General features: G+C 36.0%; 1 protein-coding gene and 1 long non-coding RNA gene across 3 annotated transcripts in view; one reads left to right on the top strand and one right to left on the bottom strand.

Annotated features, from left to right (window-relative positions):
• The window catches only part of LOC125260538 (collagen alpha-1(XX) chain), a 38,985-nt gene that overhangs the window by 5,644 nt on the left and 10,560 nt on the right, over positions 1 to 22,781 (top strand). For both annotated transcript variants that reach the window (XM_048178944.1, XM_048178945.1), the window contains exons 4-19: positions 2,422 to 2,565; positions 3,666 to 3,821; positions 6,295 to 6,477; positions 7,047 to 7,214; positions 7,783 to 7,902; positions 14,493 to 14,657; positions 15,247 to 15,405; positions 15,507 to 15,676; positions 15,943 to 16,072; positions 19,731 to 19,876; positions 19,978 to 20,107; positions 20,609 to 20,748; positions 21,009 to 21,135; positions 21,219 to 21,358; positions 21,505 to 21,637; positions 21,720 to 21,862. In XM_048178944.1, the coding sequence (XP_048034901.1) occupies positions 2,422 to 2,565; positions 3,666 to 3,821; positions 6,295 to 6,477; positions 7,047 to 7,214; positions 7,783 to 7,902; positions 14,493 to 14,657; positions 15,247 to 15,405; positions 15,507 to 15,676; positions 15,943 to 16,072; positions 19,731 to 19,876; positions 19,978 to 20,107; positions 20,609 to 20,748; positions 21,009 to 21,135; positions 21,219 to 21,358; positions 21,505 to 21,637; positions 21,720 to 21,862 (2,354 nt within the window). The remainder of the gene's footprint in view (positions 1 to 2,421; positions 2,566 to 3,665; positions 3,822 to 6,294; positions 6,478 to 7,046; positions 7,215 to 7,782; positions 7,903 to 14,492; positions 14,658 to 15,246; positions 15,406 to 15,506; positions 15,677 to 15,942; positions 16,073 to 19,730; positions 19,877 to 19,977; positions 20,108 to 20,608; positions 20,749 to 21,008; positions 21,136 to 21,218; positions 21,359 to 21,504; positions 21,638 to 21,719; positions 21,863 to 22,781) is intronic.
• Positions 10,986 to 13,122, bottom strand: LOC125260544. Its single transcript, XR_007183066.1, has 4 exons — positions 13,062 to 13,122; positions 12,679 to 12,715; positions 12,440 to 12,537; positions 10,986 to 11,369 (listed from the first exon to the last, which is right to left on the bottom strand). It is a non-coding gene; the product is annotated as an uncharacterized LOC125260544 (long non-coding RNA).

Below are 22,781 nucleotides of genomic sequence, written 5' to 3'. Positions count from 1 at the left end.
CAAAGCTGAATTTTCAGCAGCCATTATTCCAGTCTTAAGTGTCAAATTTCTTATTATTATCAATGTTGAAAGCAGTTGTGCTGCTTAGTATTTTTGTGGAAATGCTAATACATTTAAAAAATAATATTTACATCTATTTTTTTTTGGATTTTTGGATTAATAGGAAGTTAAAAAAAACAGCTTTTATTTGAAATATATATTTTTGTAACAATGTAAATGTCTTTACTGTCATTTTTTTTACATTTTAATGCCTCCTTGCTGAATAAAAGTATTAATTTCCTACCATAGACTTTTGAACGGTGGTGTATGCAATGTGCATTCATAATGTACGTGATAACACAAAAAGGCTCCAGGGCACATTAAATTCTCCGCTGCTCTGAGGAAACACCCAAATTTTGTCCGCTACACATAACAGGAACTGGATTCCACTGAAGCACTGAGATTTATTTCATTTACCAGCAGCATTTTCACACTTTTGAAACTTCTGTATTTGTCATTAAATAAATCAAATAAATAGAAAGTTGCTTATTTTTAAAGTCAGCAGAAATTGAAGTTGCGATAATCTTTTCTTCCCTATTGTGCCATAAAAACAAGTAAAATGGCTTCTATTTATTTATTTTTTTCCATTGGGAATTGATTGGGTCATTATCCATTATCATTATCGTTATTTAGATTAAAGATTACGAGGGCACATGAATTTTAAAAAACTGTGTGCTCGGATAAATTCTTTTCAGTACATTCTTATCCCACTGAGTAAGCATTCAGAACAGGTGAGGAATGGGAAAGCAAGTTTTTTGAGAGATGAGGATATGAGGATAGTCATAACCTTTGCTCATATCACTTCTGACATCTCATCTTGTTTTTTTACCACTCTGTATGTGTCTATCTTTCAGTGAAACCCCTTCTCTTTCCCTCTCTCTTTCCCACCATCTCTCTCTCTCTCTCCGTCTTTTTCTTTGTCTCTCTTATCTACCGTTCCGCCCTTGTGCTCAGTTAGGTGAGTCCAGACAGGTCTGTTGCAGTCTCGAGAAAGTTCACACAGCAAAACAAACAGCACACATGCCCCAAAGTGCTCCAGGCAGAGACAGACAGAAATAGGCAATCATGTTTCGTAATTAAGTCTCACACTCGGCCATCTTTTGATTGCATTTATATTTAACTTCTGTGTAATGAGCATAATGCTGGCCATTCTCTGTATAACTATTTTCGTAATTCCCATAATTAATTCACATACCTTGAAATAAAAACCCCCATGCTGTGTCTCATTTCGAAGTCTGCACCCTCCGGAGGTCACGTTTGTCAGCAACATACGTCATTGAGGCTGCCTCATTTCAGAAAAGCAGCCATTACATTCCAAATTAAGAAAGAAATGACAGTAATTTTCACCTCATGAGGAATTCATTCAGTTTTATAATGGTTACTTTTCTGAAATGAGACATCCTCAATGATGTACATTTAACATGTAAATGAGGCAAGTTTACATGTAGATTAAGTACGTTTTTCTTTTTGGCACGCTCAAGTTCACAGAGAGAGACGGCAGAAAGCGCACCCTGTTTCTTTTCATTGTTTTACAAAAGCACAACATTTTGTGTTGAGTGCACACAAATAAAAGTAGACACTTCAAAGATTCAAAAGATGTATTACTCTTATCTGTATGACCAAAAATGACAGAGTATTTTAAGTGCAAGTGATCGCACCGGCGCCACCGTGTTAGCTGCACTACTATTCAGTTTTCACACTCCGCAAAAACACTTGAATAGCCCACATTTTTCTAAGTTAATGTTAAAGCGAGCAGCCATGTAAAGTTGCTACTACTTACATGTGTCAGATGATAAGCCATATTTGAGGTAGATGAATGATAGGGGAGCGTTTGGATGTCTTGCCTGATGTACTGTTACTACATTACCACATAGACCAGCTGTTAACGATCTGTTCATCACAAACTGCGTGACTTCGCTACTTCCTGTGAATTTTTTTTCCTGCGACTAATACATTTTTGGTCAACTAAGCCTTTTCTCGTCGACTAACGGTTAGTCGACTTTTAGGGGGCAGCCCTAATTTTAACAAACCTGTACTTCAGTATCAGCCTCTTTGCAAAGCTTCATTACATTGTGAATTCACACAAAAAAAAAAAAAAAATCTTCACTGACACACGCTGCTCCAACTAGATCTGACTGAAATGATCAGGGATATAGTAAGAAAGTCTTTTATATCAAAATTACAAGGGATCTTTAATTCCTCAGCTCAACCAATGGCATGAGTTTGGGGCGGGCTTGTCTGCTTCTCCACCCAATAGGGTTTGTTTGCAAAACCTGCTTGAAGCAGTCATTACGTTTTCAGGTTTTTGGTGATGCTAGTAGCATAAGCAATACACACTTAAAAAGCTTTAAATCTAAATCACCTTTTCTTTTTCTTTTCCAGAGGTTCAACAGCCAGAGCTGATGCTGACAACCACACGCGGCCGGGCCACGGTGGCAGGCCTGGACTCCAGACAGGAATACCTCCTCCAAGTCCTGGTGCTCAATGGGACACAGGAGAAACTCATTGCAAAAAGACGTTTTACCAGTAAGAGTGGAAGATGAGAGGACGTTGCTATGTGGTTGGTGTTTAGAAGGTGTTTAGAATTGTCGCTATGTGTTGCTAGTTGACTTGACCCAAGTCAAAAGCGCCAACCATCAACTCCTATTTGGTGGTACTCCAGGTTATGTTCCTGTAACCTCAGTGGATTCTTTCACCCATTTTATCATCTTCCAGGCTAAAATAATAAGTGTGATTACTTAGGAAACTAACCACACATCTCTACACTTCAAGCCATATGAGGAGTCATTCATGTCTGTACCAAAAATGGTAGAAGTTTAATATCAGGATTAGAGGCTTCCCATCCAACTGTTGTTGGAGGTGGGGGATCTTTCCAAAGATAAGAGTTTTTTGTGTGCAACAAGCATAGTTCCCAGCGGTCAGAAGTTGTCAACACACAGACCCAAAGTACAGAAACCTTCCCTTTTAACACATGACATACTCAACACAGTGGGGAACTGTCTGTAATTGACACTCTCAAATGGTGGATTCCTGCCAGATTACAGGCTGGGACTGACTCTTGTGTCTTTACAGGCACATAACACTTTTGGAATTCCATTTAAAACACAGTAATGTTCCACCAAAACGACCACCCTGAAAGAAACCTGATATCAGATTATGAAATGTCTTAGTAAAGAAACTGGCTTTGCATTTGAATTGCGCGTCAGCTGTGAATGTGCTAAAATAAGAATGCAGATGGGAGATCAGACTTTATTTCATAATAGCTTGGTGTTGTCATTGTCAAAAGATGTAGACTATGCCAAACATCTGTGATACGTTGGGATGAGAGATTAGGAGAGTAGGTTACTGTGTCGAGCCGTGCAGGTCTGTACAGGCCAGTGGTGTGGTTTGGCTAGAGGGCCATGCTTGCTTGTCTGGGGGGATTGTTCCATTGTTCCCTCATAAAAGCCAAAGCATCCACTCAGTTTTTCCATAAGGATCTGCTCATATATCAAAAAGGTGTTGGTGTTAACAAAATAGGGCTTTAATACGGTTTACTTGTTTTATGTAATCTGATGTACCTAATAGTTTGCTAAATAAATAAGCAAAAGTCATTTTCACTTTCCCTGTTCCTCATTTTCTCACAGTCGATGGGTTGCGTGAGGAAGAGTTGATCCGCAGCGGGAACAGGGAGCAGAAGAAGAAAACTCCCTCCATTGGCTCTGGATCTGGAGAGGTGGATGACGTGACGGAGGCTCTAGCAGCCCTTCCCACTGTTCTCTACCGAGAACCGACGACTACAGGTACAGTTTCCCAGGAGATTTGTCAATGCAATCTAAATATGTGTTTGTCAATTACAACCATTTTCAACATGGATAATAATAAGAATTGTTTCTTGAGCATCAAATCAGCATATTAGAATGATTTCTGAAGTATCATGTGACACTGAAGACTGGAGTAATGATGCTGATAATTCAGCTTTACCATCACAGAAATAAATTACATCTTAAAATGTATTAGAAGATAAATTATTTTAAATTGTAATAATATTTCACAATATCACTGTTTTTACTGTATTTTTGATTAAATAATTGCAGCTTTGGTAAGCATAAGAAACATAAGAATCTTACCAACCCCAAACATTTGAACTGTAGTGTATATTTCTTAATATTGTGTGTATACATTATCACATAAAATACAAGTTGATTTTAATATATTATAAAAAATAATATAATAATAATTAATTGAAGTACAAACCCGATTCCAAAAAGGTTGGGACACTGTACAAATTGTGAATAAAAAAGGAATGCAATAATTTACAAATCTCATAAACTTATATTTTATTCACAATAGAATATAAATAACATATCAAATGTTGAAAGTGAGACATTTTGAAATGTCATGCTCATTTTGTATTTCATGAGAGCTACACATTCCAAAAAAGTTGGAACAGGTAGCAATAAGAGGCCGGAAAAGTTAAATGTACATAAGGAACAGCTGGAGGACCGATTTGCAGCTTAGGCTCATTTAAAATGGGCTGTGGCAAAGTGGAAAACTGTTCTGTGGTCAGACGAATTGAAATTTGAAGTTCTTTTTGGAAAACTGGGACGCCATGTCATCCGGACTAAAGAGGACAAGGACAACCCAAGTTGTTATCAGTGCTCAGTTCAGAAGCCTGCATCTCTGATGGTATGGGGTTGCATGAGTGCGTGTGGCATGGGCAGCTTACACATCTGGAAAGGCACCACCAATGCTGAAAGGTATATCCAAGTTCTAGAACAACATATGCTCCCATCCAGACGTCGTCTCTTTCAGGGAAGACCTTGCATTTTCCAACATGACAATGCCAGACCACATACTGCATCAATTACAACATCATGGCTGCGTAGAAGAAGGATCCAGGTACTGAAATGGCCAGCCTGCAGTCCAGATCTTTCACCCATAGAAAACATTTGGCACATCATAAAGAGGAAGATGTGACAAAGAAGACCTAAGACAGTTGAGCAACTAGAAGCCTGTATTAGACAAGAATGGGACAACATTCCTATTCCTAAACTTGAGCAACTTGTCTCCTCAGTCCCCAGACGTTTGCAGACTGTTGTAAAAAGAAGAGGGGATGCCACACAGTGGTAAACATGGCCTTGTCCCAACTTTTTTGAGATGTGTTGATGCCATGACATTTAAAATCAACTTATTTTTCCCTTAAAATTATACATTTTCTCAGTTTAAACATTTGATATGTCATCTATGTTGTATTCTGAATAAAATATTGAAATTTGAAACTTCCACATCATTGCATTCTGTTTTTATTCACAATTTGTACAGTGTCCCAACTTTTTTGGGTTTGTACTTGACATAAAAGAATTTCATTTTCAGTTTGAAATATCAGTGTATGTCTGGTTTTTCAGTTTTCGCTCCAAGCTCCAGATGTGTAAAATGGTATTACTACAATAATGAGCTTTTATTAGTGACAAACCAAACATACTACTGCCCAAATGGGTGTTCAAAGCCAAGGAACTCTATGCCGACCTTCTGTCCCACCGCCTCTCTGTCATTATGCATTTTTTACTGGTGTAGCTACAGATAGTTGAACTGGCGCCAGCTCCTTCACTAACCTATTAATAAGAGTCTATTCACCCAAACACCTGTAATCAATGCTGCTGTAATGAGACAGGACAGGGCAAGGAGGGGATGCTGTCCACCTGTGCTGAATGTGCATTTAGAACAAGCTGGGGTGTGGGAATACAGACACCATCACTAACTGTGGACCCATTTCACAGTCTCCATATTTTGATATCCCTCAAATTTTCTTCTGAAACCTCTTAACATACATTAAAATTTAGTTTTACAGATAATTTAAGCTTTTGATGTTGTATAACCATTTTTGTGTGTGTGTGTTTAAAAATATTCCACTAGCTCACCAACTATGATGGTGTCATAGTGATAATTGTGTACTGACTTGCATATGGTGGTCTTGCATTTCTTGCATACTTGATTGTGATTAGTCTTGCATCTATTTATAGCCACAATTATATGTGCAAATGTGTTGATTGTCATTCACATCCTTGAGTCAAATTCACCTACTTTTAAGATGATTAAAATTCAAATTCACAGTTATAGTGTAACAGTGCCAAAACAGTGCCCCTTTTATTACAAAATGTATTGAAAATCTGAGACAAGATTGCTTTATTAGACTTTTATTTTGCTGCGGTACATATAATATTTTTATTTAGCTATTTATCTTTCATTCATGATGTCTTTTTCTTGCTTCTATAGAGCCTCCTGCTGTACCTGAGCTTGAGCCAGAAATTGACAGAAGCCCCAAAGAAAAGAAAAAAAAGGACAAGAATCGATCCAAGACTGAGGATAAAAATGATCAAGAGGATAATGGAGGGAAGTCAGTGAAAGAGGAAGTCACCAACAAACTGAGAAAAAACACCCCAACCCAACCTGTCACAGGTAAGGTGATTCACATTTCAGATGATTTAAATCAACCAGATGGACAAACAGCTATTAAAAAAGACAATGCACAATGTTATTGAACTCATGAATATGCAAATATAAATCTAAAATGCACATTGACTCAACCGTGATACAGGACAATGTTAGGGTCAGTGTTTAACAGAGGTAATGAGCTGTGCTGATGTTTCCTGTGTCTGTATAGTGAGGGCTAATAACAGAATTAGGGACAAACCAGAGTTAATGACACTGTGTAGGTTGTTATCAGGGCCCCTTGTGTGCCCTCAGGACTGAAATTTGTTCTCTCCTTCCTCCCATCTGTAAAAAAACACACACAAAGATAGGAATGCACCATGGAGGAACACACACATACTGTATATGTATTGACAAAAAATGCAAAATCACAAAGTGTTAGAGATATAGGAGCAGAGAGGAATGCAAGATGTTTGCAGGTGTGAAAAGACTCATGAAAATGCACAGGTTAAGAGACATTAAAAGACATTCTCGCACTCAATTTATGTTGCCTTATTAAAACAGCATTGTTTGAATCTTGCCCAATGTGTGTGAAGGTGTTTCCACACGAAAGCCGTTTGAATGCAGTGCTGGAGTTCAGGCAGATCTGGTCCTTCTTGTGGATGGATCCTGGAGCATCGGCCGCACAAACTTCAGAAAAGTGCGCGACTTCCTGGAGGGCCTGGCTGTCCCCTTTCACATCGGCCCTCAGGGCGTGCAGATAGGTAAGATGCATAACATTAACATTAAACTTTACTTAATTAAATATTTACTTAATGAAAGTTTATACACTACTGTTTAAAGGTTTGTGTCCAGTAAGATTTTTTTTATATATTTTTATTTTTGAAAGAAGTCTTTTATGCTCAACAAGGCGTTAACAATACATTAAGAACAGTAATATTTGTGAATATTAATACAATATAATATAAATAACTGTTTTCTAATTTAATATATTTTAAAATGAAATTTATTCCTGTGATGGCAAAGCTGAATTTTCAGCATCATTACTCCAGTCTTCAGTATCACATGATCCTTCAGAAATCATTCTAATATGCTTATTTGGTACTCAAGAAATATGTATTATTATCAATGTTGAAAACAGTTGTGCTGCTTAATAGTTTTGTGGAAACCGTGATGCATTTTTTCAGGATTCTTTGATGAATAGAAAGTTAAAAAGAACAGCATTTATTTGAAATAGACATCTTTTGTAATACTATAAATGTCTTTACTGTCACCTTCGATCAATTTAATACATCATTGCTGAATAAAAGTATTCATTTGTTGTTGTTTCAGCATTATCTCAGTACAGTGGAGATCCTCGCACAGAGTGGCATCTTAATAACTTCACCTCTAGAGAGCCGCTTTTGGAGGCCATCAGGAACTTCAGATACAAGGGAGGCAACACTTTCACTGGTAACTAGACATGTTACCCTTTATATTCCTTACCAAGCTGTTATTAATAAATATTATAAAAAGAAAAGCTCAGATTCTAAATTCTGATTGGCTGCATTCAGTGCACCCCTCTGAATGCACATTCTATAGTAATGTATCACATTGTTTGGCAACCATAAAAACCTATGAGCATTGGTCTGTAATTTATCAGTCTAAATATACCAGCCTATTTTACTTACAGGACTGATACTGATAACTTTAACAAGTCACTAGCCAGTACCAGTATGACCAATATACAAAGACTATAGAATAACACAAGACGTGTCACTCGTATTGTTTTGAATGGGAGAGAGTGTAACGCGCAATATGGCGGAATAAGTCCCGCCTTCTAAATAAGAGCCGATCGCCGACTGGTAAAGTCACGCGTCACTTCAGCGGCCGTTAGAATCACCGGTTTCTATACATGGGTTTCAAAGACGTCACTTCCGCTATGCCCGCCGCCATATTTGGGACCAGTCACAGCTGCGCGTCCTGTTTAAGTCTATGGTGACAGCAGCTACAAATACCAGAGGAAGGCCAACAAAACGCTCTCAGAAGGTTCACAACAAGTTTACAATATATCTGGGATATGTGGTGCTGTTAGCCGTTTCAACAGTCGTCAGAACTACAAATTTATTTGATTTATTTGAAAATATTGTGAATTCTAGTTGCTGTGTTTCGGCGTGTTGTTACAGGATGAACAAATTCACGACACCAGCTGACTACATTACTTAGTTCAAGTATGCGTGCATGATTTTGTGCAAATATAAGTTGTAATTTTATGTATATCTTGTATAAATATATATGAATTACCATATATAGGATGTGTCCCGTTGAGTTAATTAACCTTCTAGCAAAGCGCTTCAGTTTACGGGTGTTCATTCAGTGCGCGCAGCTCAAATAATACTGTTATCAAAATGAGATGATTTGAGAAAAAAAAATCTGTTATTGTTCATGATCCTTATTATTAATCAAACTATGTGTTGATGAAAATAATACTAGAACAATATAAGAGCTAGTTATTAAAAATAATGCATTCATTTTCTAAAAGAAATATTAAAGTTTTAATATTACTGTGTAGTAACGTTAAACATTTTAATGACTTAATCATTGCTGTTTGAGCTGCGCACGCTGAAGCTGAAGATAATAAAAAACCCATAAACTGAAAGTTAATTAACTCATCGGAACACATCCTATATAAAATAATCCAGATATTAATACAAAATAAAAATATTACAACTAGCATTTGCACAAAATCACGCACAGATGAACTTGAAGTAACGTCATTGAAACCCCGAAACACAGCAAATAAGCCCAAATAATTCACAACGTTATTTTACAAATATATACGATTATAATATCATGTATAAGAAGAAGACAGTCCCAATCATATTAATGTTTTGTCTTACTTTTTGAGCGCTCGCGCTGAAGCTATAGATGATCATCAGCTCTGTGGGTTATTTACCTCAACGAAACACATCCTTTATGAGAATAATCAGATATTTATACTTAATAAAATTAATAAGTTTTATCTGTACAAAATGACCCGAATGCACAAGTGAAGTTTGAACAAGTTATGTAATCAATGTAATCAAACTCAGTCGACGCGCTCTTACCACAACAACACGCTGAAACAACAACACAGAGAATTCACAACATTTTATTACAATAGTGTTCTCGTTATAATGTTATGTAAATGACAGTCCCAGCAGTTATTAATGTTGTGCATTGCTGTTTGGCTGCCAGTGGTGTGGTCCCTTCTAAATGAAGCCAATAATTCTGCCGATCTAACTACTTTGGGATCAAATACATTTGTAGTTCTGACGACTGTTGAAACGGCTAACAGCACCACATATCCAAGATATATTATAAACTTGTTGTGAACCTTCTGAGAGTGTTTCGTTGGCCTTCCTCTGGTAATTGTAGCTGCTGTCACCATAGACTTTAACAGGGCGCGCAGCTGTGACCGGTCCCAAATATGGCGGCGATAGAATACAGTGACGTCACATGAAACCCATGTATAGAAACAGTCAGACACTCGCCTCCGAAGAGACGCGCATTTAGGTCTGCGCATGCGCATTAGCTTGATCCAGCCTGAAAAATACAGTTTTTTTTGTCATGATTCGAGCGTTTAGAAACACAATTTATGAGCCGGTTGTTGTTAGATTTCATTGGTGATTTCAAATATGAAATTTAATCGTAAGGTTGGAGAACAGTTTTGGAGAATTTGATGTTTCCCCATTCAAAGAGATTGCATGATGCCCAGGATGCCCGAAAGGCGTTTCAAAGATGGCCGCCGAGTGAAATGACTTGTCTTAAAGGGACTTTGCCAATATATCATACATCCTTTAATATCTATTGAACATTTATGTCTTTTATCAAATTGTCATTGTCACCATTTATAAGCAATCATTTTTCCTGTGGTTAAAGGGATAGTTCACCCAAAAATGAAAATTTGATGTTTATCTGCTTACCCCCAGGGCATCCAAGATGTAGGTGACTTTTTTTCTTCAGTCGAACGCAAATTATGATTTTTAACTGCAACCGCTGCCGTCTATCAGTCAAATAATAGCAGTGGATAGGAACTTCAACTATAACAGTAAATAAAACTTGCTTAGACAAATCCAAATGAAACCCTGCGGCTCGTGACGACACATTGATGTCTTAAGACACGAAACGATCGGTTTGTGTGAGAAACCGAACAGTATTTATATCATTTTTTACCTCTAATACACCACTATGTCCAACTCCGTTCAGCTTCCGGTGTGTGAGGTCTGATCGCGCTCTGACACGGAAGTGATGTCTCGCGCTCATTGAAGTATCCCATACGGTAAAAAAATATATTTTCAAATATATTTTTAAATATATTTCAAAATATACAAAAAATGGCCAAAAAAATATATTCGCTAAAATATATTTTCAAATATAAATATATTTTCTAAAAATATATTTTTTGGCCATTTTTTGTATATTTTTAAAAAATATATTTTCAAATATATTTACATAAATATATTTTCTAAAAATGTATTTTTTGGCCATTTTTTGTATATTTAAAAAAAATATATTTTCAAAATATATTTTGCCCTACATATATTTCAACCCAAAAAAATACATTCACATGTCACATTTGAAAAACTTTTATTTGTTGTCTATAACACATGAACATTTGAATAAAAAAATCAGCAAGGAACATACTTTACAATGTTCAAAAAATTACAATATTCAAACAAATATAACTTTTTTGCTTTCAAGAAGTCTCAGCTTCCCCAGTTCAAATCCTCAAAGCCTCTTTGGACACATTTGGAAATCTCTTCTTGACTGTGAGACAAAAATCAGTTATTTTTTATAACTTAATGTTTCTAGTAAATTTTCCTTTCACCAAGTATTGACTTACCGTATATATGGCTGCCATGGTTTCCTCGTCAAGGGCACTTCTTCTATCTCTACCACTGTGCTCATACAAAAGACAAAACACAATAACTGAACATGTGTACAGGTACAGAGGGCATGCACTTTGTCTTCTGACTAGTTTTGGATTTCCTGATATTTTTGTTTACACTGGAACTAAAACAATTACATGTATACTGGATTTTAAAGATATTTAATGGGCATATTTTTGGACAGTACAGTAAAGAAACGAATGATTGAGGAGAGGTCGAATTAGCCTTTCTTTACACTTCTGCATTGCATTTTCACTTTTACAAATGAAGGGATAGTGGAATATCACAAAGTCACTCATTTAAGCTAACTTAAGTCTAAGGGATAATCCACCCAAAAACAGAAATGATCTCATTTACTTACCCTCAAGCTTTTCCAGTTGATTATGACATTCTCTTTTTCTGTGGAATACACACAGAGATATTTAGAAAAATAATCAATCTCTGTGTGTTCACACAAGAAGGTCAAAAACCAAACAAAGTGAACATGATGGTAATCCACATGACATCAATTGACAAATCAACTTCTTCTGAAGTGAAACAATAGGTGTGTTTGAGGAAAATACTATTATGTTATATTTGTTACACTACAGATTTGCCAACTGTCCAATATGGGCTCAAAGTCAACATGTTGTAATTTGTGATGTGTGTTTTAAAGCTTGAGTCATTTGGAAGCACAGACCTAAAAATATTAGTATTTTTCTAACACACACCTAGTGTTTCACTTCAACTAGGGTCAAGTTGACTACTGTTGTTTTTTACTCTGTGTGGTTTTTGAAGTGTCAACTTTACACTTGCACTCACAGAGATGGATTATTTTCCAAAAATCATCATTTGAAAGAAAGTCATAATTATGAGAGTATTTTCATTTTTGGGTGGAGTATCCCTTTTTTTTAGTATTATCAGAAACAACAACTTTATTTTTCTTAGCCCAAAAAAAAAAAATCTGTAGTTTGGCCTTTATATTTAAATTCAACTGTTGAATTTTGAATTCTGTTAATTTCATGTTTATTACTGTGAAGCTCTTTTGTATAAAGTGCTACAGAAATGAAGATGACTTGACTATGAACATTATCCTGTACCTATGACTTGTGGTCAGAGGCTCTCCAGCACAATCGTTGGGCTGGTGGGGCGGACAGCAAGTGGACAAGCATCTTGACAGATGGGTTTGGACCCGCACCTGTTCCAGACAGAAAGAGATATTAACACAAGTGCAGAGAACATATCAATTCATAAATTACACAATAAAATAATATAATTTACTTAACAGTGCTTAATTTAAAAATATATTTTACTTCTTAAAGTGTCTCATCATTCTCACCTTGTTGCTGTTGCACAAACTATCTCCTTTTCTGCTACTGAAAATAAAAAGTAGATTTTTTACAGTAATGAATGACACATGTAAACCTGTAGGTCATGACAAATAAGCATCTTTTGTTATTGAATCACTGGCTCAACTGGTTCATTGAAAACAGTTTGTCATTCAGCAGAAAGTGAATAAAAATTATACTATAGTAACCTAGGCTGTATTAATATTAATAATAATAATATTAGTAGAAAAATTGAGCGTATGAATGCCATTAATGTCAAACCAGCATATGCCTGAACTCTAATAACGAGCGAATAACGTGTGCCTAATTAACAAGTTTAGTAAAACATTTAAATTTAGCACAAAAAAAAAAAAAAAAAAAAAAAAAAACTTACGTTACAGGCTCCACTATCAGTGACAGGATCACGTGAGCATCATCGATCGACAACAGCAGGCTCCCAAACACTCTACAGAAATTTACAAAATATTAAACAGTTTTTTGTGTGTAACGGTTTTCACTAGTGTCCAAATTAAAAACAAACGTTAAAACTCTGTAAATACATGCGTCTCCTCATGTGAGCAAATTAAACAAAAATTTACAAAGTTAAAAAAAAAATGACAAAACAAAACATTAAACATAGTAGCAATTAACATTACATTTGAAAAATGACGACTAAAAATAAAGTTATGCTCTTACCTTTTACTCCGAGAACTCCCGTTGACTGACGACCGTACAGATCAAAATGACGCGCATGCGCAGTAGCGCTGCTAGTTTTCCCATTCAAATTACGTCACAGTTAACATCGTACATCTAGCGATTTTATTCACTATTTATATGTAATTGATGTAGATTTAAACGCTATATTACTGACAATAAATTAAATAAATTAATTAATTAATTAATAAATAATAGACTAAAACAAAATTTTTATTCTGAGGTGCCATAAACTCTGTATTTGTTGGGAAGATCATATGTGAACAAAGTGGTCAATGTGGAAAAATCGGGAAATAATTTTTTCCCGAATTCAATTTTTTCTGTAAGTGTTTAAAATTCTTCTAACATAATGGATAGTTTTGATTGCAAGGCTTTCTTCCAAATTGCATTGTCGACTGTACGATTGAAAATGTATTTTCTTGCGCCCTGAAATATATTTTTATATATAAATATATTTCTTGCCCCTGAAATACATGCATATATTTTAATTAAATTGACAAAGTTCAAAAATATAAAACACTGTTTGTAAAAAACATATATTTAAAATATATTTTGGCCAGATAAAATACATTTTTTTACCGTATGGGATATGGGCGAGACATCACTTCCGTCGTCAGAACGCGTTTTTTGACCTCATAACAGGAAGCTGAACGAATACATAGTGGTGTTTTAGAAAAAAATTCATAAAAAAAGTTTCATGACAAAACAAAACGATTATACATTCATAGTAGCAATTAACATTACATATGTGAAAAATGACGACTAAAAATAAAGTTATGACAGACGGCAGCAGTTAAAAATCTTTCGACTGAAGAAACAAATTCACCTACATCTTGGATGCACTGGGGGTAAGCAGATAAACATCAAATTTTCATTTTTGGGTGAACTATCCCTTTAAGGGGGATTCAGCATCCCAAAGTATACCTATTACCCATTGTAAAGTCACTGAAATGCACAGCATCTTTTGGTTTATTGCTTTTTGTCTAATAATCTTAACTCTTGACTTCACAAATCAAAGTAATCCAGCAGTGGTGATAGGATTCATTTATGAGACCAATACATGAATTTGTCTTCTGTGGCCATTTTTAACATTATAATGTCTATTACTCAGGTCAGGCTCTCATCCATGCTCTTGAGAACAATCTCAAGGAGGAGGTGGGGGCACGGCCCAACACCCCACAATTCCTGCTGCTTTTAACTGATGGTAAATCTCAGGATGATGCCATTGCCGCAGCCAACAGGCTGAAGAATGCTGGCGTGGAGATAATTGCTATAGGTGAGAGACTTTCTTAGCGAATTGCACATGGAGTGTAATGAATTTCAGAGAGGCTCTGAAGGTAATGAATACTCTGCCATTCAAAAGATTGGGGTCGGTAAGGTTTTAATGTTTTTGAAAAAGTCTCTTATGCTTACCAAGATTGCATTAATTTGATTAAAAATACAGTAAAACAGTAATATTGTGATATATTAGCAGTGTTTAGTGTCATATGATCATTCAGAAATTATTCTGATATGCTGATTTACTGCTCAAGAAAGTTTTATAATTATCATCAATGTTGAAAACAGTTGTGCTGCTTAATGTTTTTCTGGAAACTTTGATAACTTTTTCAGGATTCTTTGATGAATAGAAATTTCAAAAGAACAGCATTTCTTTGAAATAAAAATCTTGTCTGATCAGTTTAATGCATCTTTTTTTGAATAAAGTATCCTTTAAAAAAAATACCCCAAGCTTTTGAACGGTAGTGTATATATATGCTATTATTATATGTTTAGAATGACCTTTATTAGTAGTTATGTTTGTTTATATATATATATATATATAATAGTTTTATATATTTTTTTATTTCTTTCCCACTTATGTCCAGGTGTGAAAAATGCAGATGAGGCCGAGTTGAGGCAGGTGGCATCTGAACCACTGGAGCTGAATGTGTATAACGTGAATGATTTTCCTCTGCTCAGTAAACTGGTGGGAAGACTAGCACGCATCCTCTGTGGCAAGATTGAAGATCGTATTAAAGCGAAGAGTAGGTCAATCACACACATATATGTCTTCGTTATATTGATCCTACAAATTTCTTCAATGTACTCCCTTTAAAATGAAATGGCATGTGTCTATGGTAAAAAGGAATGGAGCGACCCACTCAGGACCCAGTCCTGTCTTATCCCAGCCCAACTGATCTGCAGTATATAGGACTAGGCTCACGAGAGGTGCGCCTGCGTTGGACGGCCCCCAGCAAAGGTCCCCAACAGTACAGAGTAGTGTACCACACTGCTGAAGGACAGAGTCTGAAAGAGGTGAGCCTTAGTGTCTTGTACTAAAAAGTCGGCATCTACCGGCCATTGGTACACACTTAAATCTATCTGCATGTAAAGATGTAAAAAGCTATAATTTCTTGTATCAGACGGCAGTGTTTATTTTTTCTTACTTTTGAGCACCAGGAATTGAGGAAAGGTTGGTTTGTTGGTGCTACCTACAGGACATTTTCTCTGCTGCAGTTATAATTGCATTCAGAAGACTCACTTTATGCATGCATTATTCACATGTTGTTGATTGGTCTCAGGTGGTGGTGAATGGAACAAGCTCCACAGCACTGCTGACAGGACTGTCCTCACAGACACAGTACCACCTGTCCATCTTCCCTGTCTATGAGAACAATGTGGGCTCTGCTCTCAGAGGAACCTTCACGACGTGTGAGTTTCAGCACTGAAAATGCTCATTCATAACATTTCCTTATTTATGCTGTTCCAAGACCACATTGAAAATCTATGAAAGTAAATCAGTAGCAAAACCCGAGAGGTTGCTGATTTGAATGTGAGAACTTGCCGTATTAATATTTGTATTTGTAAATTGACGCAGACAACAATCAAAACACCCGTGTTACGAAGTTGTAGTTGCAGACTAATAGTTACAAATGTCTAAAATGGCATTCACATAAACAAAATGACAGACACAAATGTGTGTGACATATTTACTTTTGCACTTTACTTCAAGTCGGCGCTTACAACTTCTCAGATCTGGCAGTACAAGTTCAATTCCTGGTGCTTTGACTTTTGCTACTCTTTTTGCAATATTCCTGTTGCAAAACTGACTTCAGCACTTGAAAGCAGATGTGCGAGAGCAGAACGGGGGTGTGTGTGGGGGGGTGCCTGACCAATGAACAACGCCAGTGTACGCACTGTTCGTATACCATGAGAGGGCGCTATTTTTATTTAATTTATTTTTTTACAAAATTTTTAAAATTGATTATTAAAATCTATCTGCGTAAACTCATTATATATAAAGAGAGCAAGAGAGAATGAGAATATACAGTACAGTCCAAAAGTTTGGAACCACTAAGATTTTTAATGTTTTTAAAAGAAGTTTCGTCTGCTCACCAAGGCTACATTTATTTAATTAAAAATACAGTAAAAAACAGTAATATTGTGAAATATTATTACAATTTAAAATAACTGTTTTCTATTTGAATATATTTCACAAAGTAATTTATTCCTGTGATGGCAAAGCTGAATTTTCAGCATCATTACTCCAGTCTTCAGTGTCACATGATCCTTCAGAAATCATTCTAATATGCTGATCTGCTGCTCAAGAAACATTTAATGTGTACAATTGTACAAAATATTTGTGTACAATATTTTTTTTCAGGATTATTTGATGAATAGAAAGTTCAAAAGAACAGTGTTTATCTGAAATCTAATCTTTCGTAACATTTTAAATGTCTTTACTGCCACTTTTGATTGATTTAATGCATCCTTGCTGAATAAAAGTATTCATTTCTTTAATTTCTTTTCAAAAAAATAAAAATAAAAATTCTTACTGACCCCAAACTTTTGAACGGTAGTGTATAATGCTACAGAAGCTTTGTATTTCAGATAAATGCTGTTCTTTTGAACTTTCTATTCATCAAGGAATCCTGAAAAAAAAAAAGTACACAACTGTTTTCAACATTGAAAATAATCATAAATGTTTATTGAGCAGCAAATCAGCATATTAGAATGATTTCTGAAGGATCATGTGACACTGACGACTGGAGTAACGATGCTGAAAATTCAGCTTTGCATCACAGGAATAAATTACTTTGTCAAATATATTTAAATAGTACACAGTTATTTTAAATTGTAATAATATTTCACAATATTACTGTTTTTTACTGTATTTTTAATTAAATAAATGTAGCCTTGGTGAGCAGACGAAACTTCTTTTAAAAACATTAAAAATCTTAGTGGTTCCAAACTTTTGGACTTTACTGTATAAAGGTGTGCGTTTGTGTGTTGTAAGGGCATGGGGGATATGGGTGAAAAGAAATCTGATTGGATATGACGTAGATGGTTAATGTTTATATATTATAAATAGCCTATATATTAGGCAGTATCTTAGTGAAAGTGCATTTCTTCCTGTTTTCTTCCATTGAGAAAGTTGCATTGTATATGACGCAAGCGTGCTTTGGACTGGAACGTTAAGTGCAGTGTGAGTGCAGGCCAGCGGGGGAGTGGGGAGGGGGGACTCAGTACAATGCAAACGTGCCTAGTGTGAATAATGTGCCTGTGCTATTTGTACAGCCATTAGTGATCAATTACAGTTTACCTCTATGGAGACACCATAGGTGCATTTCTGATTGGATGTATTTTAATAAGGGTATGAAGTTGCATCATACTTTTATTACTTTGCACCAAATGATTATAATTATAGTCTTTCATTTCTACTCAAATTTCGGAAACAATGGAAAGTGGAAACAATCAATAATATATAATTAAGCAATTACAAACAATTGATTTGTAAGCGCCGACTTGAAGCTGTACAGCGAAACTGAAGTAAAGTGCAAAAGTAAATATGTCTCTCACACATTTGTGTCTGTCATTTTGTTTATGTGAATGCCATTTTAGACATTTGTAACTATTAATCTGCAACTACAACTCGGGTGTTTTGATTGTTGTCCGTGTGTGCAAATCGAAACATTCAGCTTTTCACATCAGGGCTGTGAGTGTAAATTTCAATTTACAAATACAAATATTAATACGACAAGTTCTCACATTCAAATCAGCAACCTCTCGGGTTTTGCTACTGATTTACCTTCTTAAAAATCTGGGGTTCAAAACTTGGACATGAGAAAATTTTAGAATTTGAAAACTTTAAAGAAATAATTGTAATAGTAAAATGAATTAGAAATATTTCATATTCTGCACTATTGTATCAGGGGCGATTCTAGGATTTCGATAGTAGGGGGGCTCAGGTTCTACACTACCTATCAAATCAATCCCTGAATATTGAATACATTTCTAATCATTTTTAAATAACCAGCTAATATTCATTAATATTCATTGAGAATATAGACAAACTTTATATTACTGTAATTGTCTAGATTGGCAATATGCAGGTAAAATATTTTTTGTATGTAATGTTTTAAACACTATTATTTTTTTTAGTTACATTTGTCCAGTAAAATTAACTTCAAAGAAGATCTACATGTATCATTTTCATTCATGGAGATAAATAAATGAAAGAAAACGTTCTGTGCTTTAGTGGAGGATTTCTGTCACCAAACACTTATAACATGACTTGACTTGAAATTAACACTTATAACATCAATGACTTGAAATTACCACTGTAACCAGTAGATGGCTGCAGATGACCACTCATTGGCTCATTTTGCCATTTCCACTCTGGCATACTCTTTTTATAGTTCTTTTCGCATTTTTTGCTTTTGGATTTATTATAAAATGAATATTATAACACATTTTAGCAATTTTATTCCACTGAAATATGAAGCATAGCACAAGTAGGAAAAGTCACAAAGTCTCATGCCATTTAGATGAATGGAATTTCACAAAATAAATAATTAAGCCCAGATTTTACAGTCATGAATTGCTCCCACATCATATTATGTAAACTTCATTTACGACAAAGAACTACACAGATGCAGATGTCATAATAATCTATCAATAAATGCACACATGTTGTCCTTGAAGAACACGCTGAATAACGCTGACTGAAATATGGGGATGAGTCGAAGCCTGCCACCGGTTTCATATGAGTTTTAAAGGGGACTTATGCTGCCTTCACATACTCTCAGAATTATCATAAATATTAGTTTCTTAGGTAAAAAAGTGCACATGAACGGCCTCTCATGTCGAAACTTGAATACGATAAGCTCGTAATCATGACTTCAGAAGTGGGAATTATCACATTTCCTATAGCACATGAAGGCAGCATGAGGCAATCATGAATTCATGTACATATTACGGAGGTAATAAAAAATGCTGCTTACATTAAAGTCATTCTGAAAATTCATGCAGATTTTTTTTTTATGCTGATAATATAATTTGGATGAATGAAATGCTCTCCACTTTAAAGTACCATTGGCGATACCTGAGGCTCTAGAGGTCACCGCCTCCTCCCCCAGCAGCCTGCGAGTACGCTGGCAACCGGCCGCAGGAGCCACGCAGTACATGGCCTTATACTCCGCACTCAATGATGGAGAGCCTGATGATGCCAAAGAGGTGAGTCTGGAATCCTGTGATGTCTGGCCATATGGTTCAGTGTTTCTAATTATGTTACAATGGTTTGATGCCTTTCCTGTGCTCTTGTTTTTTTGGACCAGGTGAAGTTTGGACCTGCTCAGACAGACGTAGAGTTAGTGGATCTGATGCCATCCACAGATTATTCAGTCACACTCTATGCTTTGTATGATGAGGACCCTAGTGACCCGATCACTGCCATCGGCACCACATGTAAATATCGATTCATTATCAGCATTTACATAGAAATGTATCTACCTCTATCTGAGGTCTGTGCAGGACTGATTTTCCTGCTCACACACACTTTTATCCGGACTTTTAATTGAACGTTTCCAAGAATGGTAAGGAACAGTTCCAGTTATATTTCCACTTGAGCTTGGTTCGGCACAGCATGATTACAAAACGTTCTCAACCCGGAAATCTCAGCACGGTTGGCTATACCAAATGCTGAACGACCTTTGATTGATGCAAAAGAATCACTGAATCATTTTAAACCAATTCATCGCAATAAACAATTCACAAAAACTGATCAACTGGGAATTCCCACCAGTACAGGAAATTGAGAACAGATTTCCACCTCCAGCTCAGAAGTTTAGTCCCTTGCTGCAACAAATTGAATTGAGTCTTGCAGGAATCCCATGGGAATGCAGACCTCTTCCTGTGTCTTTTGCTCATTCCCTTTGTTCTTTCTCTCGCCTGTCTATTTTCTTCCAGTCCCATTGCCGTCTCCTCTCAGTTTGCAATTTCCCATGGTTAGTCATAGCACTCTGAAGGTCACATGGGTCCCTGGAGCTGTCGATGTTCCTGCACACCGCATCGTCTACAGTACCAATCACGGCAGTGATGTCAAGCAGGTAAGCAGATCTCAGAAGTCTCTTGTTAGGTGGTTTTTGATGAGGTTCTGATGTCCCAAACAGCTTTGAGTCTTTCTCTTTCGTTCTAGTAATACGAGCAGAGATTAAACTTTTTTTTTTTTTTTAAGGAAATAAATACTTTTATTAAGCATGGATGCATTAAATTGGTCAAAAGTGACAGTAAGGACTTTCATACTGTTACAAAACCCAAACTTTTGAGCGGTAGTGTACAGTATGTACTCATTCTCTCTGTTTCTCAGGTGGAGGTCAAAGGTGTGAACACAGTGTTGCTGCAGAATCTGTCTTCCCTCTCCAGGTATCTGGTGTCAGTCCAATCACTCTATGAAAAGGGCCTGTCCACTCCCATCACAGCCAATGTCACTACCTGTAAGTTACACACATTTTTCACAAGTTTCATTTCGTGACCCCAGTTTAGAAGATTGTTGCTTAAATGCTCTCTGATATTTCAGTGAGGGTCCCGGCTCCCTCAGATCTGAGAGTCACTAACTTCTCCGGCAGTGACATAACGGTGCGATGGGAAGCCGCGGCAGATGACGTGGTCTCTTATCTCATCAAATGGATCTCCCTCAGCGGAGGAGACCTCAGGCAGGTTCGCTCCAACTCTAGCACTTCCTGTGTTATGTATGTGCAGTCAATACTGATTGAAATAGCTTTGATTACTACATGAATTTAGTAATAGGTAATTATAGGTGATAGTAATTTGGTAATAGGTGGTGATTCATGGGTATATTCCAGCTGACAGTAGATGGGGAGAGTGAGGGGGCAATCTTGGAAGAGGTTGAGGAAGATAAGGAATATCAGATTTCACTCTCTGCACTATATGCCGATGGGGCTCAGAGTGAGGCTGTGGCCATTCGATACAGCACCTGTAAGTATATAAACTCATACACATATATAAAAATTGTTTGACTACAATACATGAATAACTTGTTTTTTTTGTGCTCTTTTAGTGTCTGGAGGTGGTCCGAGCAGTTTATCCATCTCAGAGGAGACAGCAGTCAGTATGCTGGTCACCTGGGTTCACCCCAATGCCCATGTGCTGCAGTACCGTGTGTCTTACACTCCCCTAAATGGGGATGCGAGGGAGAACTCGGTGAGTGCTTTTAGAAGAGTGAAACTTATTTTGTATTGCCTATGTGTAGTTGAATTGTTTTGTCCCAAAGGCACTTAAAACCACTTAGATCATTTTAGCAGCTGCATAGCAATGGCCTGACAACTTCTGAATGGCCAAACACCAATATTTTCTTCAGACAATGTAAAGATCTGGTTCTAAATGAAAACATTTATGATGATTGAAATTAAAATAAAAAAATATACACTACCGTTCAAAAGTTTGGGATCGGTAAGATTTTTAATGTTTTTAAAATAAGTTTTGTCTGCTCATCAAGATTGCATTTATTTAATTAAAAATACAGTAAAAATATGGAATATGGAATATTGTGAAATATTATTACAATTTAAAATAACTGTTTTCTATTCTTCATCATTACTCTAGTCTTCAGTGTGACATGATCCTTCAGAAATCATTATAATATGCTGATTTGCTGTTCAAGAAACATTTATTGTGTACAATTGTACAAAATATTTGTGTACCATATTTTTTTTTCAGGATTCTTTGATGAATAGAAAGTAAAAAAAAACGGCATTTATTTGAAATATAATCTTTTGTGTCTTTACTGTCACTTTTGAATGATTTAATGCATCCCTGTTGAATAAAAGTATTAATTTCTTTAATTTCTTTTCAAAAAAATTAAAATAAAAATTCTTACTGTCCCCAAACTTTTGAACGGTAGTGTATAATGCTACAGAAGCTTTGTATTTCAGATAAATGCTGTTCTTTTGAACTTTTTATTAATCAAGGTATCCTGAAAAAAAAAGTACACAACTGTTTTCAACATTAATAATAATCAGAAGTGTTTGTTGCGCAGCAAATCAGATATTAGAATGATTTCTGAAGGATCATGTGACACTGACGACTGGAGTGACGATGCTGAAAATTCAGCTTTGCCATC

The sequence above is a fragment of the Megalobrama amblycephala genome, linkage group LG24 (assembly GCF_018812025.1).
Source record: "Megalobrama amblycephala isolate DHTTF-2021 linkage group LG24, ASM1881202v1, whole genome shotgun sequence".
Lineage (NCBI taxonomy): Eukaryota > Metazoa > Chordata > Actinopteri > Cypriniformes > Xenocyprididae > Megalobrama > Megalobrama amblycephala.
Note: the sequence above shows the minus strand (reverse complement) of the source record. Positions and strands in the feature narration are given on the sequence as shown.